This window comes from Hypanus sabinus, chromosome 1 (assembly GCF_030144855.1).
Source record: "Hypanus sabinus isolate sHypSab1 chromosome 1, sHypSab1.hap1, whole genome shotgun sequence".
NCBI classification, from domain to species: Eukaryota; Metazoa; Chordata; class Chondrichthyes; order Myliobatiformes; family Dasyatidae; genus Hypanus; species Hypanus sabinus.
This window is the reverse complement of record NC_082706.1, coordinates 80375426-80401668: the sequence shown is the minus strand read 5'-3', so window position 1 is coordinate 80401668 and position 26243 is coordinate 80375426. Positions and strand designations below refer to the sequence as shown.

General features: G+C 39.3%; 1 protein-coding gene across 1 annotated transcript in view; it reads left to right on the top strand.

Moving 5' to 3' along the window:
* dcaf13 (ddb1 and cul4 associated factor 13) overlaps positions 1-26243 on the top strand; it is a 64382-nt gene that overhangs the window by 8400 nt on the left and 29739 nt on the right. The window contains exons 2-5 of the mRNA XM_059971301.1: positions 7898-8097; positions 21059-21166; positions 24583-24672; positions 25721-25876. Of these exons, the coding sequence (XP_059827284.1) occupies positions 7898-8097; positions 21059-21166; positions 24583-24672; positions 25721-25876 (554 nt within the window). The remainder of the gene's footprint in view (positions 1-7897; positions 8098-21058; positions 21167-24582; positions 24673-25720; positions 25877-26243) is intronic.

The following is a 26243-nucleotide window of genomic DNA, read 5'->3' as shown; positions in this document are numbered from 1 at the left end:
TTAATTTTTGCAGAGGTGGGACTTCAGGAGAAAATATGTTTAGCTACTGCAAAACATGCGAATCATGTGTAGATGTTCCCAGTGTCATTTGTGAAGAGGCACTTTAAGACCACATTGAAGTGACCTAGCACAAATCTGAAAGTTGTGTATACTCAGTCTTTCTGGATTCTCCATTAGGAAAAATAATTTCTCTGTTTGTGCATCTACAGACTTTTTTGGCTTTAACATTTACTTTATCCATGTCTATGCAACTTGTCTTTCCTTCTCAATGCTTTTGCCCCTTGTTTCATTCTGGTGATTCGATATATATCTCTCTCTAGAATAGTGGTCACCAACCTTTTTAAGCCCAAGATCCCCTACCTCGGCCTTAGTGAAAGGAAATATCAACCCTAAATCGATAAGTCACACGCATGCGCACCGGGGCAGAAAAGACCGGAAGTTAAACCCCACAACCCGGAAGTAGAAATAATGTATGAACACCAGGGGTCACCACCCTTTTTTGCACCGCAGACTGGTTTAATGTTGACAATATTCTTGCTGATGGGGTGGGGGGGGGGGTGTTAAACATGACCGGAATACAGCGATGCTCGAAGGGGATTCCTTATGTCCAGTCTCTTTTGCAATTTAGTTTTCATGACTTTCAGCACTTAGCTTCTGTCCTGCTGGTTCACGTTTTTTCCACTGGAAAAAAAAACTCAACGGGTTTGTTTTTAAATGCAGGATGCTTGGACTTGAGGTACTGAAGCAGTTTTGAAGGCTTCATTGCCTCATTAGACAACCTCCGGGCCTGAACTCCAGCTTCCTGCCCGCCAGACACCTTGGCCAGGTGTGGTTGGTTGTGGGTGGGGTGAGAGGATGAGGTAAGGGCTGGAGGTCCCCGTACCGGGGCTGCGGCGGTCACAGTCCGGAGAGAGCAACCGACCAAGCAAGGAGTGCGACAGGGCGCGTGCTTGCCCCCCCCCCCAAGTAGGATCAATCGGCCAACAAAAGTTTGGCTGGAGGGATGACTTTGAGTTGATCGCAGTGAGGTAGCTGCTCTGCTACTTACGAAACCCTAATCCCAAATTAGGTCATCTGCGAATATTTTAGCACCAGGTTCCCCACGAACATTCGGTGTGGTAAACAGGTTTAGCAGTGGAGCCCATCTGTCTGTGCTTCAGGCCAGTAGCATCGGCACTTCTCGCCAGCCACACGAGGCCAACCAGTGATCCCTGGCACGAGGGTGTCGCTATGTTCAGGCGACTGATGACCTCGCGTGGGTTCAAGTTCAACGGTGGACGTGACAGGGAATGAGGAAAGGTGCAGCTGACTCATATCATTTTGTATCGCCAAATCATATTGTTTCAGTGGTTGGGGACCACTGAAGTACACTCTGTAGTGGGGGAGCTACATGCATGCGCACTGGGCAGAAAGAACGGAAAAACCCCACAACCCGGAAGCAATCTCAACAGTATTTGTGTATTTCTTTTTCTTTTTTTTTGGGATCTACTGAGAAAGTCTCAAAGATCGACCAGTCAATCGCGATCAACGGGTTGGCGACCACTACTCTAGAACATAGAAATAAAGTTCAAAGTAAACTTATTATCATAGTATGTACGTGTCATCAAATGCTACCCTAAGATTCATTTTCTTGCAGGCATTTACTGTAGAAGAAAAAAGTACTATAGAATCAATGAAAAACTGCACACCAAGACCAGCACATTCTAGACACCCACCATTCTGTGTGTATTAAATAAATAACTTGCCATGCTAATCTCCTTTGATGTGTAGGCCACTCACCTGAAATGCATACTCCCTGGTATTAGACTTTCAACTGTGGGAACAATATAAATCGGTTTGATATGAAAGTATCAAGAATTTCATCGTCTACTGAGATGGGATCTAATCAAAGGTCTTTATACCTTTTAATGTAAAGATTTAATAAGTGTTAAATACATTAGTTAAGCTACATCTGTATTTAGACATTGAAATTTCCAAGCTTTTCGCAATTTAGAAAATACTCTGACTTGCTTTTGCACTCAAAGAAGATAATCTCAAAATTTACTTTATTGCCTTCATTACTATATTTTGTCAGCTCATCTGGTGTCAGTGGCACACATTTTTGGTGATAAACTATCAGGCCCATCACAGGTCTGTGTTAAAATAAAATGTTCATAGAAATCCTTTGAATATCTAGCAATGTCTATAATGGTGCTTACTGCAGGGTGCATTACTGTGTAATAAAAAACCTTCGTAATCTTCTAAAATCAGTGAACATGAGCTGTTTGTTACAATTTTATTTAATTTGTTTCCTTTAAATACTAAGCTCTCTGATCTGGTTTTCTCCCATATTTCAAAGGTGTACTGGTTAGTAGGTTAATTGGTCTTTGTAAATTGTCCAGTGATTCATCTGAGGTTAAATAGGTGGGATGCTGGGCAGTGGAGCTCATAGGACCAGAATGGACTGTTCTGCACTTTATTTCTAAATGAAATATTGTTATTCCTCAAATACTACAAAACTCTGAATTTTTAAATAGCTTAAGAATAGCATTTGAATTTTTTATGTTACTGTTTTATGTCTGCTACCTAGACAGCTTTCAACTATCCATATCAAAGAATTATATTGTTTTTCCTTGCTCTCATTTGGTCATAGACATTAAGGTATTAATGGCACAGGAGGAAACCATGCAGCTTTCTTTAGAATAATCCAGTCAGGTCCATTCTACTGCTCTATCTATATATGCCTATACCATATACCATTTTTAAAATCTGAAATCAATTGCCTCTTCCTTGCAAAATATAGGTACTGATAGAGTTCTAGAAAATTACAAGGTTGTCAGGAAGGAGCTTAAAAATTAAATTAGGAAGGCTAGAAGGGGCCATGAGGAGGCCTTGGTGAGCAGTATTAAGGAAAACTCCAAGGCATTCTACAAGTATGTGAAGAGAAAGAGGATGAGTCATGTGAGATTAGGACCAATCAGATGTGATAGTAGAGTTGGAGGAGGTAGCGGATGTATTTAATGAATACTTTGATTCATTATTCACCAGGGAAACGGACCTTGGCAATTGTGGGAATGATTTACAGCTGACTGAAACACTTGTGCATATAGAGGTTAGGAAAGAGGATGTGCTGGAGCTTTTAAAATTTCATTAGATTAAATAAGTTGCCAGGACCGGGCTAGATATACCCCAAGCTACTGTGGGATGTGAGGGAGGAGATTGCTGAGCCTCTGGTGATGACTGTTGCATCATCAAAGGGACGGGAGAAGTACTGGAGGATTGGAGGGTTGCAAATATTGTTCCCTTGTTCAAAAAAGGGAGTACAGATTATAGATCAGTGAGTCTTAGCTTAGTGCTGGGCAAGTTGTTGGAGAAGATCCTGAGAGACATAATCTGATTAGGGATAGTCCGCATGGCTTTGTCAAGGCAGGTCGTACCTTATGAGCCTGATTGAAATCTTTAAGGATGTAACAAAACACATTGGAGTTAGAGCAATGGAAATAATGTATATGGATTTCAGTAAGGCATTGGATAGATTCCCCATGTCAGAAAGTAAGGAGGCATGGGATCCAAGGAGACCTTGCTTTGAGGATCCAGAATTGGCTTGCTCACAGAAGGCAAAGGGTGGTTGTAGATGGTTTGTATTCTGCATGGAGGTCGGTGACCAGTGGTGTTCCACGGGGATCAGTTCAGGGATGACCCCACTTTGTAATTTTTATAAATGACCTGGATGAAGAAGTAGAAGGGTGGGTGAGTAAATTTGCTGATGACACAAAGGTTGGGGGTGTTGTGATAGTGTGGAGGGCTGTCAGAGGTTACAGCGAAACATTGATATGCAGAACTGGGCTGAGAAGTGACAGATGAAGTTCAACCCAGATAAGTGTGAAGTGGTTCATTTTGATAGGGCAAATTTGAAGACAGAATACTGTATTAGTGGTAAGACTAAGCAGTGTGGAGGATCAGAGAGATCTTTGGGTCCATGTCCTTAAGACACTCAAAGCTGCTGCAGTAGGTTGACACTGTTGTTAAGAAGGCGTATGATGTGTTGGCATTCATCAAGAGCCATGAGGCAATGTTACAGCTATATGTAGAACTTGGTCAGACCCCACTTCTTGGAATACTGTTTTCAGTTCTGATTACCTCACTACAGGAAAGATGTGGATACTATAGAGAGTGTGCAGAGTTGATTTACAAGGATGTTGCCTGAATTGGAGAGTGTACTTTAACTGAATAGGTTGAGTGAACTTGGCTTTTTCTCCTTGGAGTGATGGATGGTGAGAGGCAATGATCATAAGGATAGCCAGAGGCTTTTTTCCCAGAGCTGAAAAGGCTAACATGAGGGGCCAGTTTTAATGTGCTTGGAGATAGGTACAGAGGGGATGTCAGGGGTAAGTTTTTCACTAGGACAATGGCTGAGTGCATGGAATGCACAGCTGGCAATAGTGCTGGAAGCAGATACAATAGGGTATTTTAAGAGACTCTTAGGTACATGGAGCTTAGAAAAATAGAGGGCTATATGGTAGGGTAGTTCTAGGTAGTTTGTGGAGTAGGTTACATGGTTGGCATAACATTTCTATGTTCTACGTAGAGCAAATTCCAAACTTTAGTTGCGTTAGAAAAATCCTCTCTCACATTCCCTCTGTTTCTTCCTTCAAACTTGAAACTTGAATTCTTGATGTGTTAGGAAATGGTAGTTTTCTTTTTCTACCTTACTTGGACTATTGTTATTTTTATAAATGTCTCAGATTATCCCCCAACCCTCTTCAAGAATGACCCCAGTTGTTTCAATGTAACCTTGTAACAAAAATCCATAATTCTTATAACATTTTGGCAACACTTGTAAATTTCATTTACTGTCTCGACGTCGACATCCTTGCTAAATGTACCATTTGTGGCTCGTGCAGCACTCTAATTGTGGCCTGATCTGAGTTTTATAAAGAGTTCTCTTATGTTTCTCCATACTGACAGCATATGGTCCTTTCAATAGTCTTATTTCATCAAAAGAGACAATTAGATTAGTTAGATGTAATCTACCCTTTAACAAAACTGTGCTGAAGTACATGAATACCCTGGATCAGTTAGCTGGAATCCTGGGTGATTATTGAGTTTAGATTGAGGAGTGTGGTGATTATGGAGAACCTGACATAATGTCCACTCTTCTCTTGATGCAGGGAGGTGCCAGAAAATTGGAAAATATAAAATGAAAAATACTTGTTGGAAGAAAGAGTGAAACAACATTTCTACTAAAATGTAAACTACTCCAAATACCCAGAAACATTTTCCTTGGTTATTATTTCTAGAATCTCAGCCACCAGCATTGTTAAAATGTTTAGTCCATAGTCACCTATTCTTGAGTAAGTGTGTCACATTTATCACTTTCCAATCTTCTGGTATCTATTAGAGAAAATTAGCAATTCTGCAGAGCACCTCTATCTTCATAACTCCCACCCAAAATTTCCAAAGAAACCTGACCCAGACTGCTTACCCACACGGTATCCATATGTTTATTACCACCCCATCAATCATTTTTACAAATTCCACTTTTACTGATGTCTCCCACCACTTTTTAGCAAAGACTGATAACACTTTGATAATAAATGTACTTAGAACTTTTGAAACAAAGTACTTAAGAATTCTGTAGGGAGAAGTTCTGTCGATGTTTCGGGCCGACATCCTTCGTCAGGACTAACTGAAAGGAAAGATAGTAAGAGATTTGAAAGTAAGAGGGGAAAGCAAATGCGAAATGATAGGATAAGACTGGAGGGGGTGGGGTGAATCTGAGAGCCGGACAGGTGATTGGCAAAAGGGATACAGAGCTGGAGAAGGGAAAGGATCATGGGACGGGAGGCCTAGGGAGAAAGAAAGGGAGAGGAGAGCACCAGAGGGAGATGGAGAACAGGCAGAGTGATGGGCAGAGAGAGAAAAAAAACACTAAATATATCAGGGATGGGGTAAGAAGGGGAGGAAGGGCATTAACGGAAGTTAGAGAAGTCAATGTTCATGCCATCAGGTTGGAGGCTACCCACCCGGTATATAAGGTGTTGTTCATGCCATCAGGTTATATACCGGCTGGGTAGCCTCCAACCTGATGGCATGAACATTGACTTCTCTAACTTCCGTTAATGCCCTTCCTCCCCTTCTTACCCCATCCCTGATATATTTAGTGTTTTTTTTCTCTCTCTGCCTGTTCTCCATCTCCCTCTGGTGCTGCCCTCCCCCTTTCTTTCTCCCTAGGCCTTCCGTCCCATGATCCTTTCCCTTCTCCAGCTCTGTATCCCTTTTGCCAATCACCTGTCTGGCTCTCAGCTTCACCCCTCCCCCTCCTACTTTCAAAACTCTTACTATCTTTCCTTACAGTTAGTCCTGACAAAGGGTCTCGGCCGGAAACATCGACAGTGCTTCTCCCTACCGATGCTGCCTGGCCTGCTGTGTTCCACCAGCATTTTGTGTGTGTTGCTTGAATTTCCCGCATCTGCAGATTTCCTCGTGTTTACTTAAGTATTCTTGATGGATTCCAATAATATTTTGGTAAGGTGTTGGAGTCTATTATTAAGGATGAGGTTTTACAGTACTTGGACGCATATGATAAAATAGGCCAACGTAAGCATAGTTTCCTTGAGGGGAATCTTATCTGACAAGACTGTTGGAATTCTTTTGAGGAAGTAGCAAAGGATAGACAAAGTAGAGTCAGTGGATGTATACTCGGATTTTCAGAAGGCCTTTGACAAGGTGTCACACGATGCTGCAAAACAAGATAAGAGCCCATGAGAAGATACTATTTGGCTGACTGACAGAAAGCAAAGTGGGAATAAAGGAGGCCTTTTTTGGTTGACTGCCGGTAATGAGTTTTGTTCCTCAGGTTGGTGTTGGGGTCACTTCACATTATATGTCAGTGATCTGGATGTTGGAATTGGTGGCTTTGTGGCCGAGTTTGCAGATGATTCAAAGATAGTTTGAAGGGCAGGCAGTGCTGAGGAAGCAAGAGAACTTGGCAGAAAGACTTGGACAGATGAAAAAAATGGCAGATGGACTACAATGTAGGGAAGTGTATGGTCATGTACTTTGGGAAGAAGAATAATGGCAAAGACATTTGGGGAGTATATACAAATGGACTTGAAGGTCCCTTGTGTAGGATTCCTTAAAGGTTAACATATGCTCTTATTCTAATCATGCTCTTCATCTAGACAAATACCATTTCCTTTGTTACCCCTGCATACATTGAACACTTTCTTGTTGGTAAACATTTTAGGGAACCTAAATTGAAATACATTTTTATTTTGATTGCTAGTTTGATGTTCCTCTTCATTTATTCTCTGAATTTATTGTTATTAGCCTGGTTCTTGCTTGATTAAGCTCACCTTTTGCAGTAAACTAAGTCTGCAGATAGCAATCTACTTTATTCCTTCTCATGACAAGAGTTTTGTACATATTTTAACAAACAGGAATCAAATAGTGTGAGACATTAATGCAAACACAATACATTAAAAATCTGAAGTACTTGATTGGGTCTTTAGTACTAGCAGATCTTCCATGCTATTCAATGTTGTTTTCATGAATACTCTTGACACACTTTCAGATAATTTTTTTAAGATGTTACTCGGTATTATAATAAAAACTTTCCAGCAGTCTTGGTGGATGGAAATGAGGGGCTTGGTGTTTTTAAAGGAAGCACGTGAAACATCAGCTATTGAGTAAGTTGCACTTGGATACCTGATTATCAAAGTTTTACTGTGCTAGTAATATGGAAGCTATTAGTTAGGTTTCAAGTCACATTATCTTAGTATTAAGAAATAGAGAGGAGATGGTATCATGGAGAAAGAAAACTGTTTATGTTAGTCTGGGCCTGTGCTGGTCTGTGCTTACTTAATTGAGAAATTAATTGCAGAATAACTGGTGTTGGCATAATTTCTGTTTTCAGTTCCTAGGAATTATGATCCTACATTGCATCCGTTTGAGGTACCTCGGGAATACACCAGAGCCTTGAATGCAACCAAACTGGAACGAGTCTTTGCAAAGCCATTTATAGCATCACTTGATGGGCACAGAGATGGCGTGCACTGTATGGCTAAGCACTTTAAGAGTTTATCCACAATAATCTCTGGGGCTTGCAATGGTGAGGTAAGGAATGCATTTTTTTATTATGCAAAATGTGAGGGATACCACTTGAGTAAAATAGAAAAACATCCAGCTTGAATTGGTAGTAGAGGACATCCAGTTTTTTGATAAATTGTTATACTCAGTAATGTAGTGAAATAAATATCTCAAGTTATATTATGGATGGTCTCATGTGAATAATAAAGCATAATTCTGGTTAGTAAGTATGTAAATCACAGTTTTGTAAAGATTTTTCTAATCTAGTAATGGAGAAGTACAAATGCACTGTTCTGGTTGGTGTATCATCCTCAATGGATGAGTGACTTGTACATCAAATAGAACAGCAGATTTCAATAAGGGGAAGGCTTGTGTTTTTAAATCATTTTGCTTAACTTCTTGATACATTATATACATTTTCCTAAAATATATTAGCTTGCTTATTATTTCTGGCTAAAAACAAGCTAATTGTTTTGGGTCATGTTGATTCAATAGAAATAATGCTAGTAAAAGTGAAATAAATTTCTGAGATTGTAAATGCAAATCCAAGGTAACAAGCGATAATGCATAATGAAAACTAAAATAATGTTGCTAAAAGGTAATTATGCAACATGCTTTTTTATTTAAGCACATATCTATAATTAGTTAGAAGTTAGAAAATCATCAAGTGGCTAAATGAAATCAGCATGGGTTTACTTGTTTGACTACGATTAAGTGCTATGTTGAAGTAATGAGGTTAATAATAAGCTTGACGTGCAACATGCCTTAATCAAATCAACTTTCAGAGGACCTAAGAAAAAGAATTGTAGAGATGCACGAAGCTGAAAAGGCTACAAAAGCATTTCTATAAACCTATATTCATTAGTCCACAGTAAGAGAAATTATCTACAAATGGAAGAAATTCAGTACTGTTGCTACTCTCCTTGGTACTACAAAGATCACACCAAGAGCACAACATGCAATGCTGAAGGAGATGAAAACCTAAGGATAACAGCAAAAGACCTGCAGATATCTCTAGAATGTGCTAAAGTCTCTGTTCATGTGTCCACTATTAGAAAAACACTGCACAAGAATGGTCTTGGAAGGACACCACAAAGGAAACCACTGCTCTCCAAAAAAAAATTACTGTGTGTCTCAAGTGTATGAAAGACCACCTGGATGTTGTACATTGTCCCAATGTGTTGTGGACAGATGAGACAAAAGTTGAACTTTTTGGCAGAAATGCATACTGCTATGTTTGGACATCAACACCAAAACCTCATCCCAACTGTGAAGCATGGTTTGCGGCTGCTTTGCTGCCTCAGGGCCTGGATAGCTTGCAATTGTTGAGGGAACAATGAATTCAAAATTGTATCAAGACATTTTACAAGTGAAAGCCAGTGTAGTGGCCTGTCAACTGAAGCTTAATAGAAGTTGGATGATGCAACAACGTAATGATCTGAAACATGAGTAAGTCAGCAACAGAATAGTTTAAAAAGAAGAAAATTCATGTTCTGGAATTGCAAAGTCAGAGTCCAGACCTAAACCCAATTGAGATGCTGTGACATGACCTGAAGAGGGCCGTTCATGCAAGATATCCCAGAAATATTGATATACTGGGGAAATGTCCAGTTTTGTCTGGAGAAATGGTCTAAAATTCCTCCTCGCTGTTGTGCAAGTCTGATCAGCAGCTACTGAAAATGTTTGTTGGATTTTATTGCTGTTAAAGGAGCTTCTACCCAGTTATTAAATTCAAGGGTTCACATAGTATTTCTAACCTGGATTGTGAACAATTAAACAGTATGTTCAGTAAAGACATCAAAAGTACAATTGTTTGTGTTATTAATTTGGACAGATAATCTTATTATTGTGACCTAGATGAAGAGCGGACCACATTTTATGAGTAATTAATGTGAGAAAACAGTTGCAGAGGGTTCACAAACTTTTTCTTGCAGCTGTATAGAAACTTTGATGATAACGTTTACTTTGAACTCTGAAATATTGCCTGACGTGTCTACATTTTCACAGCTTTTGCATTATGTATATCCCATCATAAAGATAGTTTCAAAACTCAAATTTGTTTGTTGTTTCCAGTACACAAGGGTAAAGGACAACAAAATAATTGTTACTCTGGATCTGATGCATCATGAAAAGATCACGATAAAGAACACAATAAATATAAATAAATTTATCTATGTCTGCCACAGTGCATTTTCCATACCATGAAGTGATGCAGCATGTTAGGATGTTCTCAGCTGTGTATCTGTAGAAGGATGTATGGATGTGCATAGTTCAGGTCCCTTAGGCATTAGTTAGCTTTCTTGATTGTGTAGTATGTGTTCTGAGACCACGAGAGTTTGTGTGAGATGTGTACTCTGAGGAGCTTGAAACTGCTGCTGTGCTGCCAAGTGTGTAATGAGAGTTCTTCTGAAGTTGATAACCATCCTCTTTGTATTGATGACATTAAGAAAGAGGTTATTTGCATGGCACCAGGCTTCGAACTTTTCTACATCCTCCATGTAGGCCATATCATTATTGTTGGTAATGAGCCCCATCATTGTTGTATCATCAGTGCATTTGACAATGCGATTACTTGAGTGTTTGGCCATCAGTCTTGTATAAGCAGAGTATACAGCAGTTGGCTGAGCATACAGCCCTGGGGGTGGGGGGAACCCATGTTGAGAATGATGGAGAAAGAGGTGTGGTTGTGCATCATGACTATCCGAGGTCTGTTGATGAGGAAGTCTCAACACCCAGTTGCATGTGGTGTATTTAGACTGAGGAGTAGGAGTTCGTTCACCAAGGTCTGTGGGACAGTAATCTTGAATGCTGAACTGAAGGCTAGAAACGGTGTTCTGACCATAAGATGTAGGTGCAGAATTAGGCCATTCGGCCCATTGTATCTGCTGCAGGATTTCATCATGGCTGATCCACTTCCCCCTCAACCCCGTTCTCCTGCCTTCTTCCCATAACCTTTCAAGCCCTATCAACCTCTGCCTTAAATTCTAAGTGACATCCCTCAATATTGAGACTGTGCCTTCTGGTCCTAGACTTCCTCACTGTAGGAAACATCCTCTCTACATTCACTCTATTTAGGCCTTTCAATATTCAACAGGTTTCAATAAGATAGTGGTCGTCAACCCGTCGATAACGATCAACTGGTTGATCTTTGAGACTTTCCCAGTAGATCCCGAAAAAAAAGAAAAATAAATACACAAATACTCTTGAGAGATTGTTTCTGGGTTGCGGGGTTTCAGTTCCGTTCTTTCTGCCTAGTGCGCATGCGTGTAGCTCCCCCCACCATGCACTACACGGTATACTTCAGTGGTCCCCAACCACCGGCCCATGAGGAAACAATATGAGTCAGCTGCTCCTTTCCTCATTCCCTGTCATGCCCACTGTTGAACTTGAACCACATGAGGTCATCAGTTGCCTAAAGGCAGTGATACCCTCGCGCGGCCGGCGGGAAGTGCCATTGCTACCGACCTAGAGCGCAGACAGATGGGCGCCGCCTCTAAACTTATTTCGTACACCGAATATTCGTGGGGAACCCGGTGCTAAAATATTCACAGACGACCTAATTTGGGCTCAGGCTTTCGTAAGTAGCAGAGCAGCTACTGCGCTGCGATCTACTGAAACAAACTTTTGTCGGCCAATAGATCCTACAAGGGGGCGGCAAGAGCCTGTCGCTCTCCTCGCTCGCTCAGTCGTTCTCTCTGGACTGCGACCGCCGTGGCCCTGGCACTGGGACCTCCAGCCCTGACCTTGTCCTCTCACCCCACCCACGACCAGCCACACCTGGCGGTGGGTGGGTGGGAATCTGGAGTTCGGACCCGGAGGCTGTCTAATGAGGCAATGAAACCCTCAAAACTGCTTTGGTACCCTGAGTCCAAGCACCCCGCACTTAAAGACAAACCTACTGAGTTTTTTCAGCAGAAAAATCATGAGCAGCGCGGGACAGCAGCTAAGTGCCGAGAGCCGTGAAAGCTAAATTGCGGAATAGACTGGACATAAGGAACCCCCTTCGAGTATCGCTGTATTCCCGTCGTGTTTAACACCCCCTCCTCTATCAGCCAGTCCGCAAGAATATTGTCAATATTAAACCGGTCCGCGGTGCAAAAAAAAGGTGGGTACCCGTTTATGTATTATTTCTACTTTGGGTCTTTTTTGCCCCTGTACGCATGCATGTATCTAAGCGATTTGGGATCGATCTCGCCTTTTACTAAGGCCGAGGTAGTGGATTTTGGGCTTAAAAAGGTCGGTGACCACTGCAATAAGATATCCCTTCATTCTTCTAAACAAATCCCAGCGAGTACAAGCCCAGAGCCATCAGTTGTTCCTCATATGATAATCCTTTCATTCCTGGAATCATTCCCATGAACTTCCTTCTGAACCTTTTCCAATTTCAGCACATCCTTTCTTAAATAAGGAGCACAAAACTGCTCACAATACTCTTAAGTGTGGCCCTACTAGTGCCTTATAAAGCCTCAGCTTTCTGACATCTGTCCTTGTTATAGGTGTGTCAAGACCACGTGCATGACAGATGCTGTAGCATCTCAGTATGCATATAAATGAGTGAGCAGTGTGGCAGGAATGGAATTTTTGATTATGTGCCATTACCAGCTGTTCAAAGCACTTCATGATTGGCCTCAGTTCTATTGAGTGGTAGTCATTTAGTTCTGAAGGTGTAGACTTTGGTACAGGGATAATGGTGGCTGATTGGCAACCTGGATGAGTGAAGTATTAAAGATATCTGTGAAGAGGTCAGTGAGCTGGTATGCATACTCCCGGACTACTTGACCTGGGATGTTGTCTAGCCCTGTTGCCTTAAGGGAGTTGACTCTCTGCAGAGTCCCTCTTATACCTGTTTCTGTTTCAGACAGTGGCTGCTCACCTGGAAGGAGGATAGATTTTGTGGATGATGTCATGTTGCATGCTTCAAAGCGTGCATAAAAGTTGTTTTAGGGTGTCCGTGAAACATCACTGCTACAGTCAACACTGTTTTTCCTTGTGTACTTAATAATGCCTTTGATGCCCAGTCACATTCACAGGTGTGAATAACTGGGCATCGTTATTCGACAGGTGTTCCTGAATTTTTGTGCAAAGGCAGTCTTTGCTCTCTTGATGCCTAAGATGAGGTTTCTTTTTGCTGCATTGAGAGTTGTTCCATCTCCAGACTTGAAGGCTTTTAGTAGGGAGCACACTTTTGTGTCTAGCTAGGGCTTCTGGCTGGGATGAGAGGTGAGATACCAACATCTATCACTACCTACAAGTGTAGGTGGTGATAGATAGAAGCATATTCCTTGAGGTTTGTGTCTTGAAGCTATTGTGAAATCTTGTTCCCCAAAATAAATCTTGTCGGGATAATTCTGAACACAAGCTGCAAGTTTCTTCATGCTTTAACTCCTTAAACACACATCGGATTTAATATTTGGTCTTTAATTCAATGTGCTTCGAATTGAACTAACAGTTGCTAGTGAGCACCTAGTCAGTATGCAGTTTATAAAACTTTTGAGTGGCCTTTTTGTACTTGAAGCCATGTAAGTGCATGGTCCGTAAGGGATTGAGATCTGTTCCAGCATTAGTTAGTAGGTGTATTTCTGCTTGGGCTGTTGGCAGGAAGTTTGAAGTGTTGATCTTAGTGTTCCTTTGTACATACAGTGCCTTGAAAAAATATTCAGCCCCCACAACTATTTTCACATTTTACTATCTCAATTTTCTAAATTTATAATGTATTAAAGTAGGATTTTTTTTTTGGTTAATCTACGAAACGTTGTAGCAAAATTCTGAGGCTGAAGAAGTAACATTGTCTTTGTAATCGCAACACTAACTTTCCTCAGGTGAAATACTTTATATTACTTGACCAAGTTACCTAATTTGTTGATGTAGAGAATTGGGAGGATCACCTATTTTCAATGAAATGATAAGAATAAATAATCCCTCTCTCTGTAAGGTCCAACAGTCTAGTAGATTTTCAACAGACCAAACCAAAATGAAGACAAAAAAGCATTCAAGGAAAGTCAGGGAAATGATAATAGAGAAGCTTAAATCTGGGGAAGGGTATAAGACTATCTCAAAAGTAATGAATATACCTTGGAACTCAGAGTGGATTCCATTGTGAAAAAGTGGACAAAGTATGAAACCACAGCCATACTGCCTAGGTCAGGCCAACCCTCTAAACTTGGTCACCAGAGAAGAATGGACTAGTAAGAAAGTATACTGTGACACCTAGTCACTCTGAGTGAGCTGCAGAAGTCAGTGACTGCAAATGGAGATGAAGATCACAGCTTCACAGTCCTATAAGGCCTTGCATAAAAAGGATATTTATGGAAGAGTGGCAAGGAAGGAGCCCTGGCTAATAAAAAACATATCCTTGCCCATAAAGAACTTGCAAAGTGTCACTTAGAAGATACTGTAAAGATGTGGAAGAAAGTCTTGCAGTCGGATGAGACTAAAGTAGAACTTTTTGGCCTCAAAACTAAGCAGTATATGTGGCATAAATCTAATACTGCGCATCAGCCAGCTAATACCATCCCTACTATAAAATATGGTGGAGGTAGCGTCATGCTACAGTGATGCTTTTCAGCAGCAAGGACTGGAAATCTAGTCAAGATTGATCGGAAGATGAATGCTGCTAAATACAGAGAGATCCTGGATAGAAATGTGCTAGTCTCTGCCAGAAAGCTTAAACTGGGAAGGAAGTTTATCATTCAGCAGGACAACTACTCAAAGCACACTGCCAGAGCAACCATGAAATAGATTCAAATGAAGGAAATTGATGTCCTTGAGTGGCCTAGAGTCCTGACCTTAACTCGATCAAACATCTTTGGCAAGACCTCAAGATTGCTGTCCACCACCATTCCCCGATTAACCTGGCACAGCTTGAGCAATTTTGTAAGGAGGAATGAGCAAATCTTGCTCCATCACATTGTGCAAAGCTAATAGAGACTTATCCAAAAAGATAATAGATGCATGGGGAGGCTTAACTGAGTACTGAGCAAAGGGAGATGAATACTCTGCAATTACTGACATCTCAGTTTTTTTTTTCATTTTTAGTTTTTCATGCTTCTCCCTGTATTTTTGAGTTGTATTGTAAAAAAGGAGCATGCAATTCATAATAAAAATCCTCAGTTAAATTGGTTAATGTTAATCCTCAGTTAAATTGTTGTAATACTCGTTTATTTGAACAAAGGTATGGGGACTGAATACTTTTACAAGGCACCGTGTTCTCATGTGTTCCTATCATCTTGCTATATTTCACCGTTCATCCAATCTCTTTTCCTCCTCTTCCCGCTCCATGCACTGCCATGACCAGGACATTGTAGATAAAATCCATTTTACATGATCCAGTGCAGTATCTTTGTAAATTATATCTTACAAGTATGCTGTGGTGTATCAGTTTCTCAGTCTGGAGCCAAATCAAAGGTCTACTGTCACAATACATGTTGAAGCATTTCCGTTCCCTCCTAAAAACAAAATCTATGCTGATAAGGTCTTGGTCAATGTTATTAAAATGTGTTACAGTAGGGGGAGACAAATTCTGCTTAACTTTGACAGGAAGAAGGATTTGTTCCAATTGAGTAGATGAATTATAAAGCATGTAAATAGAAACAATGTAGATAGCCTTATATTCTTTTCAATTACTAGTCCAATAGTTCTCATTTTAGTGTTTGATTATTTCCATGTCACATCTGTATTTTTTCCCCTCAACTATTCACTCTAGCTTTTGCTGTGTCATACTGTAAAGTATCTAATCTTATTGGTGTGGTTAGAAATACCTTCCCAATGTCAGCTGTCCTCAGATCATTGATACTCTTGTTCTCCAAAATAAGATGAATTGTTGCCTCTAATCTAATGCTGCTAGACTATTAGAATCTTTGCCTTTATTTTTACCATTCTCCTAAATAGCTCGATTTCCATGCTGTCTCTTTTCATGTCTGCCAAAGTACAAATTAATTAGTTGATATGACAATTCCTACATTATAACCCAAAATTGTCAATTATGTTTTATTTTGGAAAGCAAGTACAGCCAGCAATTTTATTAAAATAAATCAGTTGTAATTCTAATTTAAGTAACCACAACTTCTACTATTCAAGATCAGGTTAAAAATCTAAAGGAATATTTCACAGTGACCTAAAACTTGGACAAGAATTTATGTTTGATTAGCTCCAGTAACTTACTGTGCAAGAGTTTCTGCCTTGTTGAGTTTGAAATATATAATATGGACTAATACTCAGATCATGAGAATATTTTACTCAATTTACTGTTACTTTTCAGTTGTGCTTTTGTTGGTATTTACTGTGACCACTTTATTAGGTACAAGAGTGGAACCCAGTGTTGTTTTCTGCTGTTGTAGCCTATCCATTTCAAGGTTCAGTGTGTTGCACGTTCAGGCATGCTCTTTTTAACATGTGGTTATTTGGATTACTATTGCCTTCCCCTCAGCTTGAACTAGTCTGGCCATTCTCCACTGACCTCTCTCATCAATCTCATCAACAAGGCATTTTCGCTCACAAAATTGCACTTTGATTTTGTTTCACACCATTCTTTGCAAAGGTTAGTGTGGAAAAAACCAGGAGATCAGCAGTTTCTGAGATACTAAAATGACCCCACCTGGTACCAGTGGTCAAAGTCACATTTCTTCCCCATTCTGATGTTTGTTCCGACCAACACCTGAACCTCTTGACTATATCTGCATTCTTTTATGCATTGAGTTGCTGCCACATGATTATCTGGCTAGATATTTGCATCAATGAGCAGTTGTGCCTAATAAAGTGGCCAATGTGCGTATATTGTGTACATATCTCCTATCTCATCTCAACCCACATATTGCCTAATTTTCTCTATGTATACATGCATTCTTAGAGCCCAGATAATTTGAAACAGATAGAATTTGATAGTGTGGGATCAATGGCAAAAATGCAGGATATCAGAATCGTAATCAAGTTTAATATCACTGGCATATGTCATGAAGTTTGTTAACTTAGCATCAGTACAATGCAATACATGATAAATATAGAATAAATAAATAAGTTACTATATGTATATATATTAAATGGTTAGATTTAAAATGGTGCAAAAACAAAAAAAGTGAGGTAATGTTCATGGGTTCAATGTACATTTAGGAATTGGATGGCAGAGGGGATGGCTGTTCCTCAATCACTGAGTGAGTGCTTTCAGGCTTCTGTAACTCCTTTCTGATGACAATGAGAAGAGGGCATGTTCTGGGTGATGCGAGCCTTTAACAATGGATGTTGAGTTTATAAGTCACCGCTCTTTGAAGATGTCTTGGATACTACGGAGGCCGATACCCATAATGGAGCTTTACAACTTTCTGTGGCTTCTTACAATCCTGTGCAATAGCCCCACCGCAAACCATACCAGACAGTGATGCAACCTGTCAGAATGCTGTCCATGGTACATCTGTAGAAGTTTTCAAGTGTTTTATGTGACAAACCAAGTTTCCTCAAACTCCTAACAAAATATAGCTGCTGTCTTGCCTTCTTAATAACTTCATCTATATGTTGGGACTAGGTTAGATCTTCAGAGATATTGGCACCCAGGAACTTGAAATCTCTCGCTCTCTCTACTTCTGATCCCTTTATGAGGATTGGTTTGTGTTCCCTCATCTTGCCCTTTCTGAAGTCCGCAATCAGCGCTTAGTCTTATTGACGTTGAATGTAAGGTTGTTGCTGTGACACCACTCAACTAGCTGTTTTATCCCACTCCTGTACACCTTCTCGTCTCCATCTGAGATTCTGCCAACAATGGTTGTATCATCAGCAAATTTATATTTGAGATATGCCTAGCTACACAGTCCTGGATATAGAGAGAGTAGAGAAGTGGGCTAAGCACACCTCCCTGATGTGTACCAGTGTTGAACTTCAGCAAGGAGGAGGTGTTATTACCAGTCCACACAGGTTATGGTCTTCCTTTTAGGAAGTTGAGGTTCCAATTGCAGAGGGAAGTACAGAGGCCCAGTTTCTGTAGATATTCAATCAAAGGTGATCGCTGCACTTCTGCTAACGAAGATAATTCAGAGAATTGGAAATTGATCACCATAGACCATGGACTTAGCTACTGAAATTTCTCAGGACAGGGTAGTAGGCCCAACCAACTGCACTTAGCATATCAATGACTGTCCTGCATCACGGGGTTTGAAGTACAAATATTTGCTGGTGACCTACCATATTTAAAGTTGTTTCCAATGATGATCTGCCTCACGTTATAGTATGTCCACCTCTCCTTGGCATTCTTCTGAATTGCTAATGGTCACCGTGGAGCAGAAACTGAACTTGATTGCCCATATAGAGATTACAAGAGTGGCCAGAAGCTATGTTGACTGCAATAACACCTGAAAACTTTTTCACCATTAACCAGTGTATTTTAGGGTGTAATGGAAGTCATTGGTTAAAATGTACAAGTTTGTTGTCGGTTTTTAATTGACCTTCATATCCAGATGTTTTGTAGGAATTTATACAGTGTCATTTTAAAAGGATAGCCCAGGCTTGGCTATATGTTGATGCCAATGCTTCTGTTGCATGATGATGTTCATGTGGTTCTGTTTTTTGAAGATATGCCTTGTGCTTTAAATGTTAGTGTCAGCAAGATGATGCTTGTCATTGCCAGAGATTGATACATACTTCAGTCACTTCAGTTGAATATATTGTGAAACTACTTGTGTTATTTTGCAGCAACATGCTTTAACTGCAAATCTCAGAAGCACTTTTCTCTGTTTTTGACTGTTATATTTTTCAACCACTTTGTTCACTTTTCCAAAGGAAATTGTTATTCTATATTTCTTAAACTGAGACAAAACAAGCTTGTTAAAACATAGGATTCATGTTATAGGCAAAGAACATATCTTATCAAAAACACAAAATTCTGCAGATGCTGGAAATCCAAAGCAATACACACAAAATGTTGGAGGAACTTAGCAGGTCCAGCAGCATCTGTGAAAGTGAACAAACAGTTGAAGTTTTGGGTCAAGATTCTTCTTCAGGACAACAGTCAAAATGTTTCATGCCAAGACCCTACTTCAGGACACTGATAATGATAAATGACGTTTTTATCTATTTAGCTTGCTCTTATCACATCCGGATATAACAGGGCACTTCCATGTATTATATCTGCTGTTAAAATACTTACTTAAAGGCTAACACTACAAAAGAATATGAAGTATACAGCACAGAAAATCATAATTTTGACCCAATTAGTTCATGGTGGAGTTTATGTTTGACTTGGATTTTTTTTCTATCTTTCCTCATCTAAATCTGTCTCTCATTCTCATCTTCCTCAGCTGTCTACTTGGCTGATGGCATGGTGTGAAAGTGCTCTTCATCTTGTGATATAATGTTGAATGAGCCAAATCTTTGGTCCAGTTAATACTGTATGGTGAGTTCCTCCAATCTCATGTATAGTCTTCCCCAGGTATTGAAAGCCCAGCTTATCTATATCCTGTACATCTGAACATTTGGGAAACCAGTAGAATGTATTTGCAAGGCGCTGCAAGCACCTTCTCCCACCTGCGGATCCTTACCATGAACTGGGGATGACCTGTATTACGTGTAGTGCTCATTACATTGGAGAATCCAATTACAGATTGGATGACCATTTTGCAGAGAACCTGTGTTTAGACCATTGTAATCTTGAGTTTTCTGTTGCCTGCCACGTAAATTCTTCACCCGCTTTTGCCTTCTGACTTGTCTCCCACTGTATTTGTGTCCTCCTGCACCACTGTAATGTAACACAACAAGCTTTAGGAACAATGCCTCATCTTTTATCTGAGCACTTTACAGTCTGGAATCAATACTGAATTCTACAAGCTTCTGTGTTTGTACCTAAATTGCCTGCCAACCTGTGACACTGGTTCCATGTTTCCCTGTCCATTAAAATATTCTCTTCAGTATTCTGCAACCTTTTTTTAAACATTTCTTTGTTTGTGTTCTCATTTTTAACTAATCTCAGTCCATAGTTTTAATTCTTCTGTTCAACAGTATCCTGCCTTCTAACAGTTTATCTCCGCAGAAACCTTGGACTGACTTATGAAGGATATACCTTTGTCTTATCTATCGGTCCCTCACCCTCTCTGCAACATAAAACAACTTGTTTTCTCTTTTTCCCATTTCCTACAAAGGCTTTGTTTGTCTTTCCACAAATGTTGCCTGACACAAGTGCTTCTAGCATTTTCTGTGTTTTTGTTTAGTTCCACTTTCCAGCATCTGATATTTTTTTGGATTTTTCATTTCAACTTTATTTTGGTGGCAGTGAGATAACATTTTCTGCCTTCTGGAAATTGCTTGTGAATGTACAAGTGTGTACAAGTGCTCTATTTTATGTGACTCACTGTTTCATTAAATGGTAAATGATCCATATCTTGTTTAATACAGGAACAGTCACTATGGCTGTTGGCAGCTATGAATCATTCCATCCTATCAAGAAGTCAAATTAAATTTTTAAAATATTGTTAAGAGGGATTTTTTTGGTTTGTTTCCACACCATGCACTCGAAAAGAAAAAGGTGACATCCTGTTCGACCTTTCATCTAATCACCCTTTGTCTAGTTCATTTCTTTTATTACATTATGAAAGAACTTCTCAGCTGGCATACTTTGCAATCAGTAAGCAAGTTGTATTTTATTTTGCTGTTAAAATCTTTTCCTTGTTCTGAATGCAAATTCAAGAGGAACCAATATTGTAAGTGTCTCACTGCTAAATGCATGCCAAAAGGACGGGATTCTCATTCTTGGGTGCAAGGGAAACAAAAATTTTCCTATTATCAATAATAATACCTCATCACCTGCAAAATTAAATTTAGTTTAATGTAACATCAATTCTTATCTTTCATGCATCTGTATAAATTGAATCCCTGATTTAATGTTCCTTGAAATTTCTGACCAGTTGAAATAAAGTCAGTTTGAAGTATGACTCTCATTATTTATCATACTTTTGTAAAGACAGAATTTCTACATTTCTTGAGATAATGTGACTTTTGATTTATTTTTGTGTAGATCAAAGTTTGGAACTTGATGAAACGTGAATGCGTCCGTACTATACAAGCACACACGGGTTTCGTCAGAGGTATCAGTTCCAGATTTTGTGGTACATCATTTTTTTCAGTGAGTACCATGCGCTTCTTTGTGTTTACAGTGAAGCAATTTCATGTAATAATTATGGCTGTTATCAAAATGTTCTTTTTTTTAACCAAATCCTTAGTAATGTCAAGCAAGTAGTGGATGTTTTTATGATTAGTTTACTCATTAAATGTAAGCCTTTGTGAAGTTAGGTCCACCTAGATATTTCAGACTCTGGTATTATACCACAGGCAGTGGTAGGCAAGGATGTGTAACACCCATGAAGTAAAGATGAATTCTGAAGAAATGCATCAGGCTGTTTCCAGTAAACTTCTCAGATTAGAAATTAAACAAGAAAAGCTATTCCAGAGATCAAGCCCTGTGCCATGTTTGTGCTCGCTCCCTCCCAACTGATACGTTGTGCATTACAACTAAAAGAAAACAATGTGGTGAAAATTAGAAAAAAAATGAATTAAACTTTAACTGTAAATCCTATTAATCAGTGATTTCTTTTAATTGGGTGAAGATGATTATATGAACATTTTGAAGCCCTCCTTTGGTTGGGGTCGACCATGGATATTGCATCCCAGCTATCTGTGATACACAGACCGGGTAGTACGATGTGGACAGCAAGCCGTATGACTATAAATTGGGGAGCTAGCCAGATGGATAGGCAGGGCAATAAATGCGATCATCAATGATTAATGTTAACATTTTAAAAATATAACTAACTCACTTTTTATAGGAGAACATTTGAACAAATAAGGTCAGTTTAGAGGATTATTTTGAAAAGATAAATAAAAATATCGCTAGTATTTTAAGGGAATAAAATGAAGTGTGAAGGCTGTTAAGGATATACAGGCAGTTGGCATATCTGAAGTGATTGTATGGTAAGGTTAAGTTTGGAAACTTGACATGGATCAGAACTCTTAGACCCTCATTATACTTTCTTCCTTTTGTTGTCAAATGACTGTTAATGTCAAATAAAGTTATCGATACATCAGAACAATTTCTACACTTATAGTATATCATGATATAAGATACTTCTGTTCTGTTTCAATGTTTTCCTTGTAAAGTCTTAGGAAAATTAATTCTTATTCTAAAATCAAATTGATATAAAAGATAACACTATGAAGGCTTTTTGCCTTGATCGTAGAAGAATAAAATTGATTTAAGCTGTTAGAAAAGGTAATGAATTTCAGAAGGTTAAATGAGGATTTTTTTTTGTGGAATGAATCGTTGAAAAGATGTGGAAAGTAGTGCCAGAGAGGTAGGTTTTAAGGAATTTCTTAAGCATAAAGCAGAACAGGAAGGCAGGGATTTAGTGCAGTGGGTAAAATTTGCGAAATGGAACAAAGGAAATGATAGCTATTCACGGGGCCAGATTAGGCAGTAGCACAGGTGTGATTAGCTAATAAGAGTTAATTATGTGACTACAGAAATTTGAATGAGCATAAATCAAAAAACTACAGATGCTGGAAATCAAAAATAAAAATGGAGTGTTTTAAATACAGTTTCCTGTTCTTACTGATGTGATGTGACCCACAGAGTATTTCCAGAATTTTCTGTTTTAATTTTGGGTGAGCACAAGTTTATTTAGAGTGATGGATGTCTACACATGTGACAATAGTTTTGAGATTTCAGTGTACATTGGGAATATGTATGAATATGTATGTGTATTGTTGTACAAACCCCGTAACTGGGTCACTTACCAGCAAAGATAGAGAGGTCCGTTGAAGCCTGATGGTACTATTTTTAACAGTATTTATTAGTAAAAATACACAAAAATAATATCAATGCAAACATACAGATAATATATGTTGTCAATACTAAATCTAAAAGTGCGGGTATAATAATAATCAATAAGAAATAGCTCTGTTGTTGCCTAGGGGACAATGTATTGTCCGATGGAAATATAAAAGTCACTCAGTTCATTCAGGCTGCAGTCTTTGGTTGGAGTCAAGAGAGAGATTTTAGAAACTTGCCAGCTTTTCCTTTTTATGATGTCGATCCTTCAAAATTTCGTTGATGTAGCCAGTCCTTTAGCTAAGCCATTCTTCCGTGGTAAGGCCCCAATCCCAGGCCACGGGAAAGGATGCATGCGAGCCCTCCACCGGCTGTCGCTATTAAACGCTGTCACGGGATTTCTAGCGTTTCTCCTGGTGCGTCTAAAGGGGTTGTTCCCCAGACCCTCTTTTATCCTTACTCACGGGGTCTCAGATGTCAATCAGGTTGGGATGATGCAATCCCTCAACCAGCCCACTCTGGTCATTCCCTGAGGGCTTCAATGAATAGTACAGTACTCAATACACAATTCCGTCTCCAAGAGACAATGGCCGTTATGCGTGGCTTTGTCTCGCTGAGGCCAGGACACATTCTAAGCCCTGTAATCTGGACATCTCTTTCTCATTTCCTGGGTCCCAGACCCGAATTAATAGCGATCTTGCGATTCTCACAAAGGAGGGGGCTACTTTGTACCCTTCGGCCCCTCAGAGTTGTGGCACATTCGTAACAGTATTATACATAATATACAATGCGAGAAATGAGGGACTGTGAAAAGACACATGAAATGCTTCAGAGATGGCCTGATTTTCACGGGCTTACTGACATAACCTGAAGTTGTCCTTTTGAGTGATATTGCCATGGCCTACTGTGTAAATGGGCATTAGGATGGATTAAAGATAGATGCTTGTAAGATTATGGAGTTAATAGTGCTGCAACATAAGAATATTTGTAATTATAATTTAGTTAGGAGATTGATGGTTTTTGTCTGAGCGGAAGAAGTTTCCACATCTTTGAGCAGTGGTCTCTGAATGATCAGCTGCATTTAAAGAACTCAAGTACTTTTAGTACTTCATCATTATTGCTGGTAATTAAGTTTAATGGAATTAGTGTGAAAAGAAAAGGCTAACTGAAGATCTGAAGATTTATTTCCAATCCAATTTGAAAGTGTATAACCCAAGCCATTAAACTACCAGAATTAAAAGCTTAACCCTTATGGTTTTTATGTTAAGAGTGGTACATCTTTTACAAAATAGTACTCCTTTTTCAAGTTTCTATCATAGCTATGTAAAGGTGCATTTGTTAAGCTACTCAAATAAAAGGTTATGAGGTATGTTAGTAATATGAAGAAAATTCAAGCCAATATTTGAAAATTTATATTTTTATTTAGTTATTGTGATAGAGTGCGGAACAGGCCGTTCTGGTCCTTTGAGCAGCACTGCCCAGCAGTCTCCAATGTTATTCTAGTAGAATCACAGGACGACTTACAACGTGCTCACCACTATGCTACCATGCTGCCCATAATACATTTGAGCCCCTCCCTTTATTGGTAACAATTTAATTACATCACATGGGCCATTGTTGTTCCCAATTATTATTATGATGTGAACTTGTATTATACTGATAAAGTTGTCAGTAAAAAGGAAATAGCTTTGCTTATTTGCAGTGTTTTGTTGAAGGTTGGTGATGATAAGACAATCAAACAATGGAAAATGGAGGGTCCTGCATTTGATGAGGAAGAAGAGCCAATGCACACAATACTAGGGAAGGTATGGAATGTTTTGTGTAATACTTGATTTTAAAAATGGTGGCAGAAACCATTACTTTAAACAAAAAGACAGTTGTGCTGTCAGACTTAAATATCTTGCACATCTATCTTAGTACATGCTGAGGCCATAAATGCTACTGGATATCGGAAAATTTCTTTTGACCCAAATACCATATTGCAGAGTCTCTTGCTCTGCTTTCGGAAGTACAGTGGTGTCAATCCCATTCTAAATTGTGGGAACAGCATAATTCTATAGTCAGCTAACTTGATCTTGTATAGATGCATCACACATGCTCATCTAGTACTGCTCGTAGTTCTAACAGAGTTCGGTTGCTCTGAAGTGGACTGTAAAGCCAAGAAAGACTTGGAAACAGATTATGAATATTCTCAGTTGGCCAAGGAAACAGTTTTTTTTAAATTTTCCATCCATCATGTTGGAGAAAACCATAAATGGAAAAAAAATCAAATTAAGAGATACAGAATATAATATCTGCACTGAGCGGCATCAAGACAGAATGACACAACAGTGGCTTTTTATCACAACTCATATATACCTTGGAGTTGATGAGTTTTAAATGCAAGGAGGAAGCAGAGCAAAAAAATATTAAAATCTTTACGATGGAAGGGAGGTGAGATTAAATGATAAAGGGAAAGTGACAGTAAAACTGGGAGTTCTTAAAATTCGCTAGATGATTTAACTCACCCAGTTGACCTTGTGTGTCAGGTCAAGGAACAGATGTGATGGCTTATTTGTTAGTTTGCAGAACAGTCTCAGGGCTGTTATAGCAAGTATGGAAATATAACTACAATTTACTTTTATAGGAAATTATCTAGTTAATTTATCGGCATTATCTCTCTTTAATATGCCTTTTAGCTTTATAAATCAGCTTGAATGAATGCCAGATTAACACTTTCACTCTTCTGGTTTACTGAATTATTTTCATTTCTGGAGAGTTCATTTTATTTTATCCCATTATTGCTGCACGTATTTTAGTATTGCATGTTTGCCTGGTACTCTGAACAAATGTAATAATCCATGTAATGCTTAGACTGTTTATACAGGAATTGATCACCATTGGAGAGATGGTGTGTTTGCCACATGTGGACAGCAGGTGGACATCTGGGATGAGCAGAGGACCAGCCCAATTCGCTCATTTACATGGAGCGTGGACAGTATCAGCAGCGTTAAGTTCAATCCAATAGAGGTAAAGTTCCTGCAAAACTGTTGTTTCTAAAATTCTTTATATTGACTAATAAAATGGGGCAAGAAATAAGCTGCTTGAGGGACTTAGCTAGTCAGACAGCATCTGTTGAGGGAAATGGACAGTTGATATTTTGGGTCAAGACTTGAATCACCAGTATACCTTCATTGCAGTGAAATGCCCTGAGATACTTCTGGTGTGGAGGGAAAATTATCTGCAAAAATGAATACAAAATGCTGGTTCAGGTAAAGAGTAGGATTGGATAAACATCTTGAAAGTGACAGTGATGGAATTGCAAGGCCTAATGCCTAACCAACCGAATACACAGTAATAGCTGGATGAAATGCTAGAGTTGGCTTGCGCAAGATGC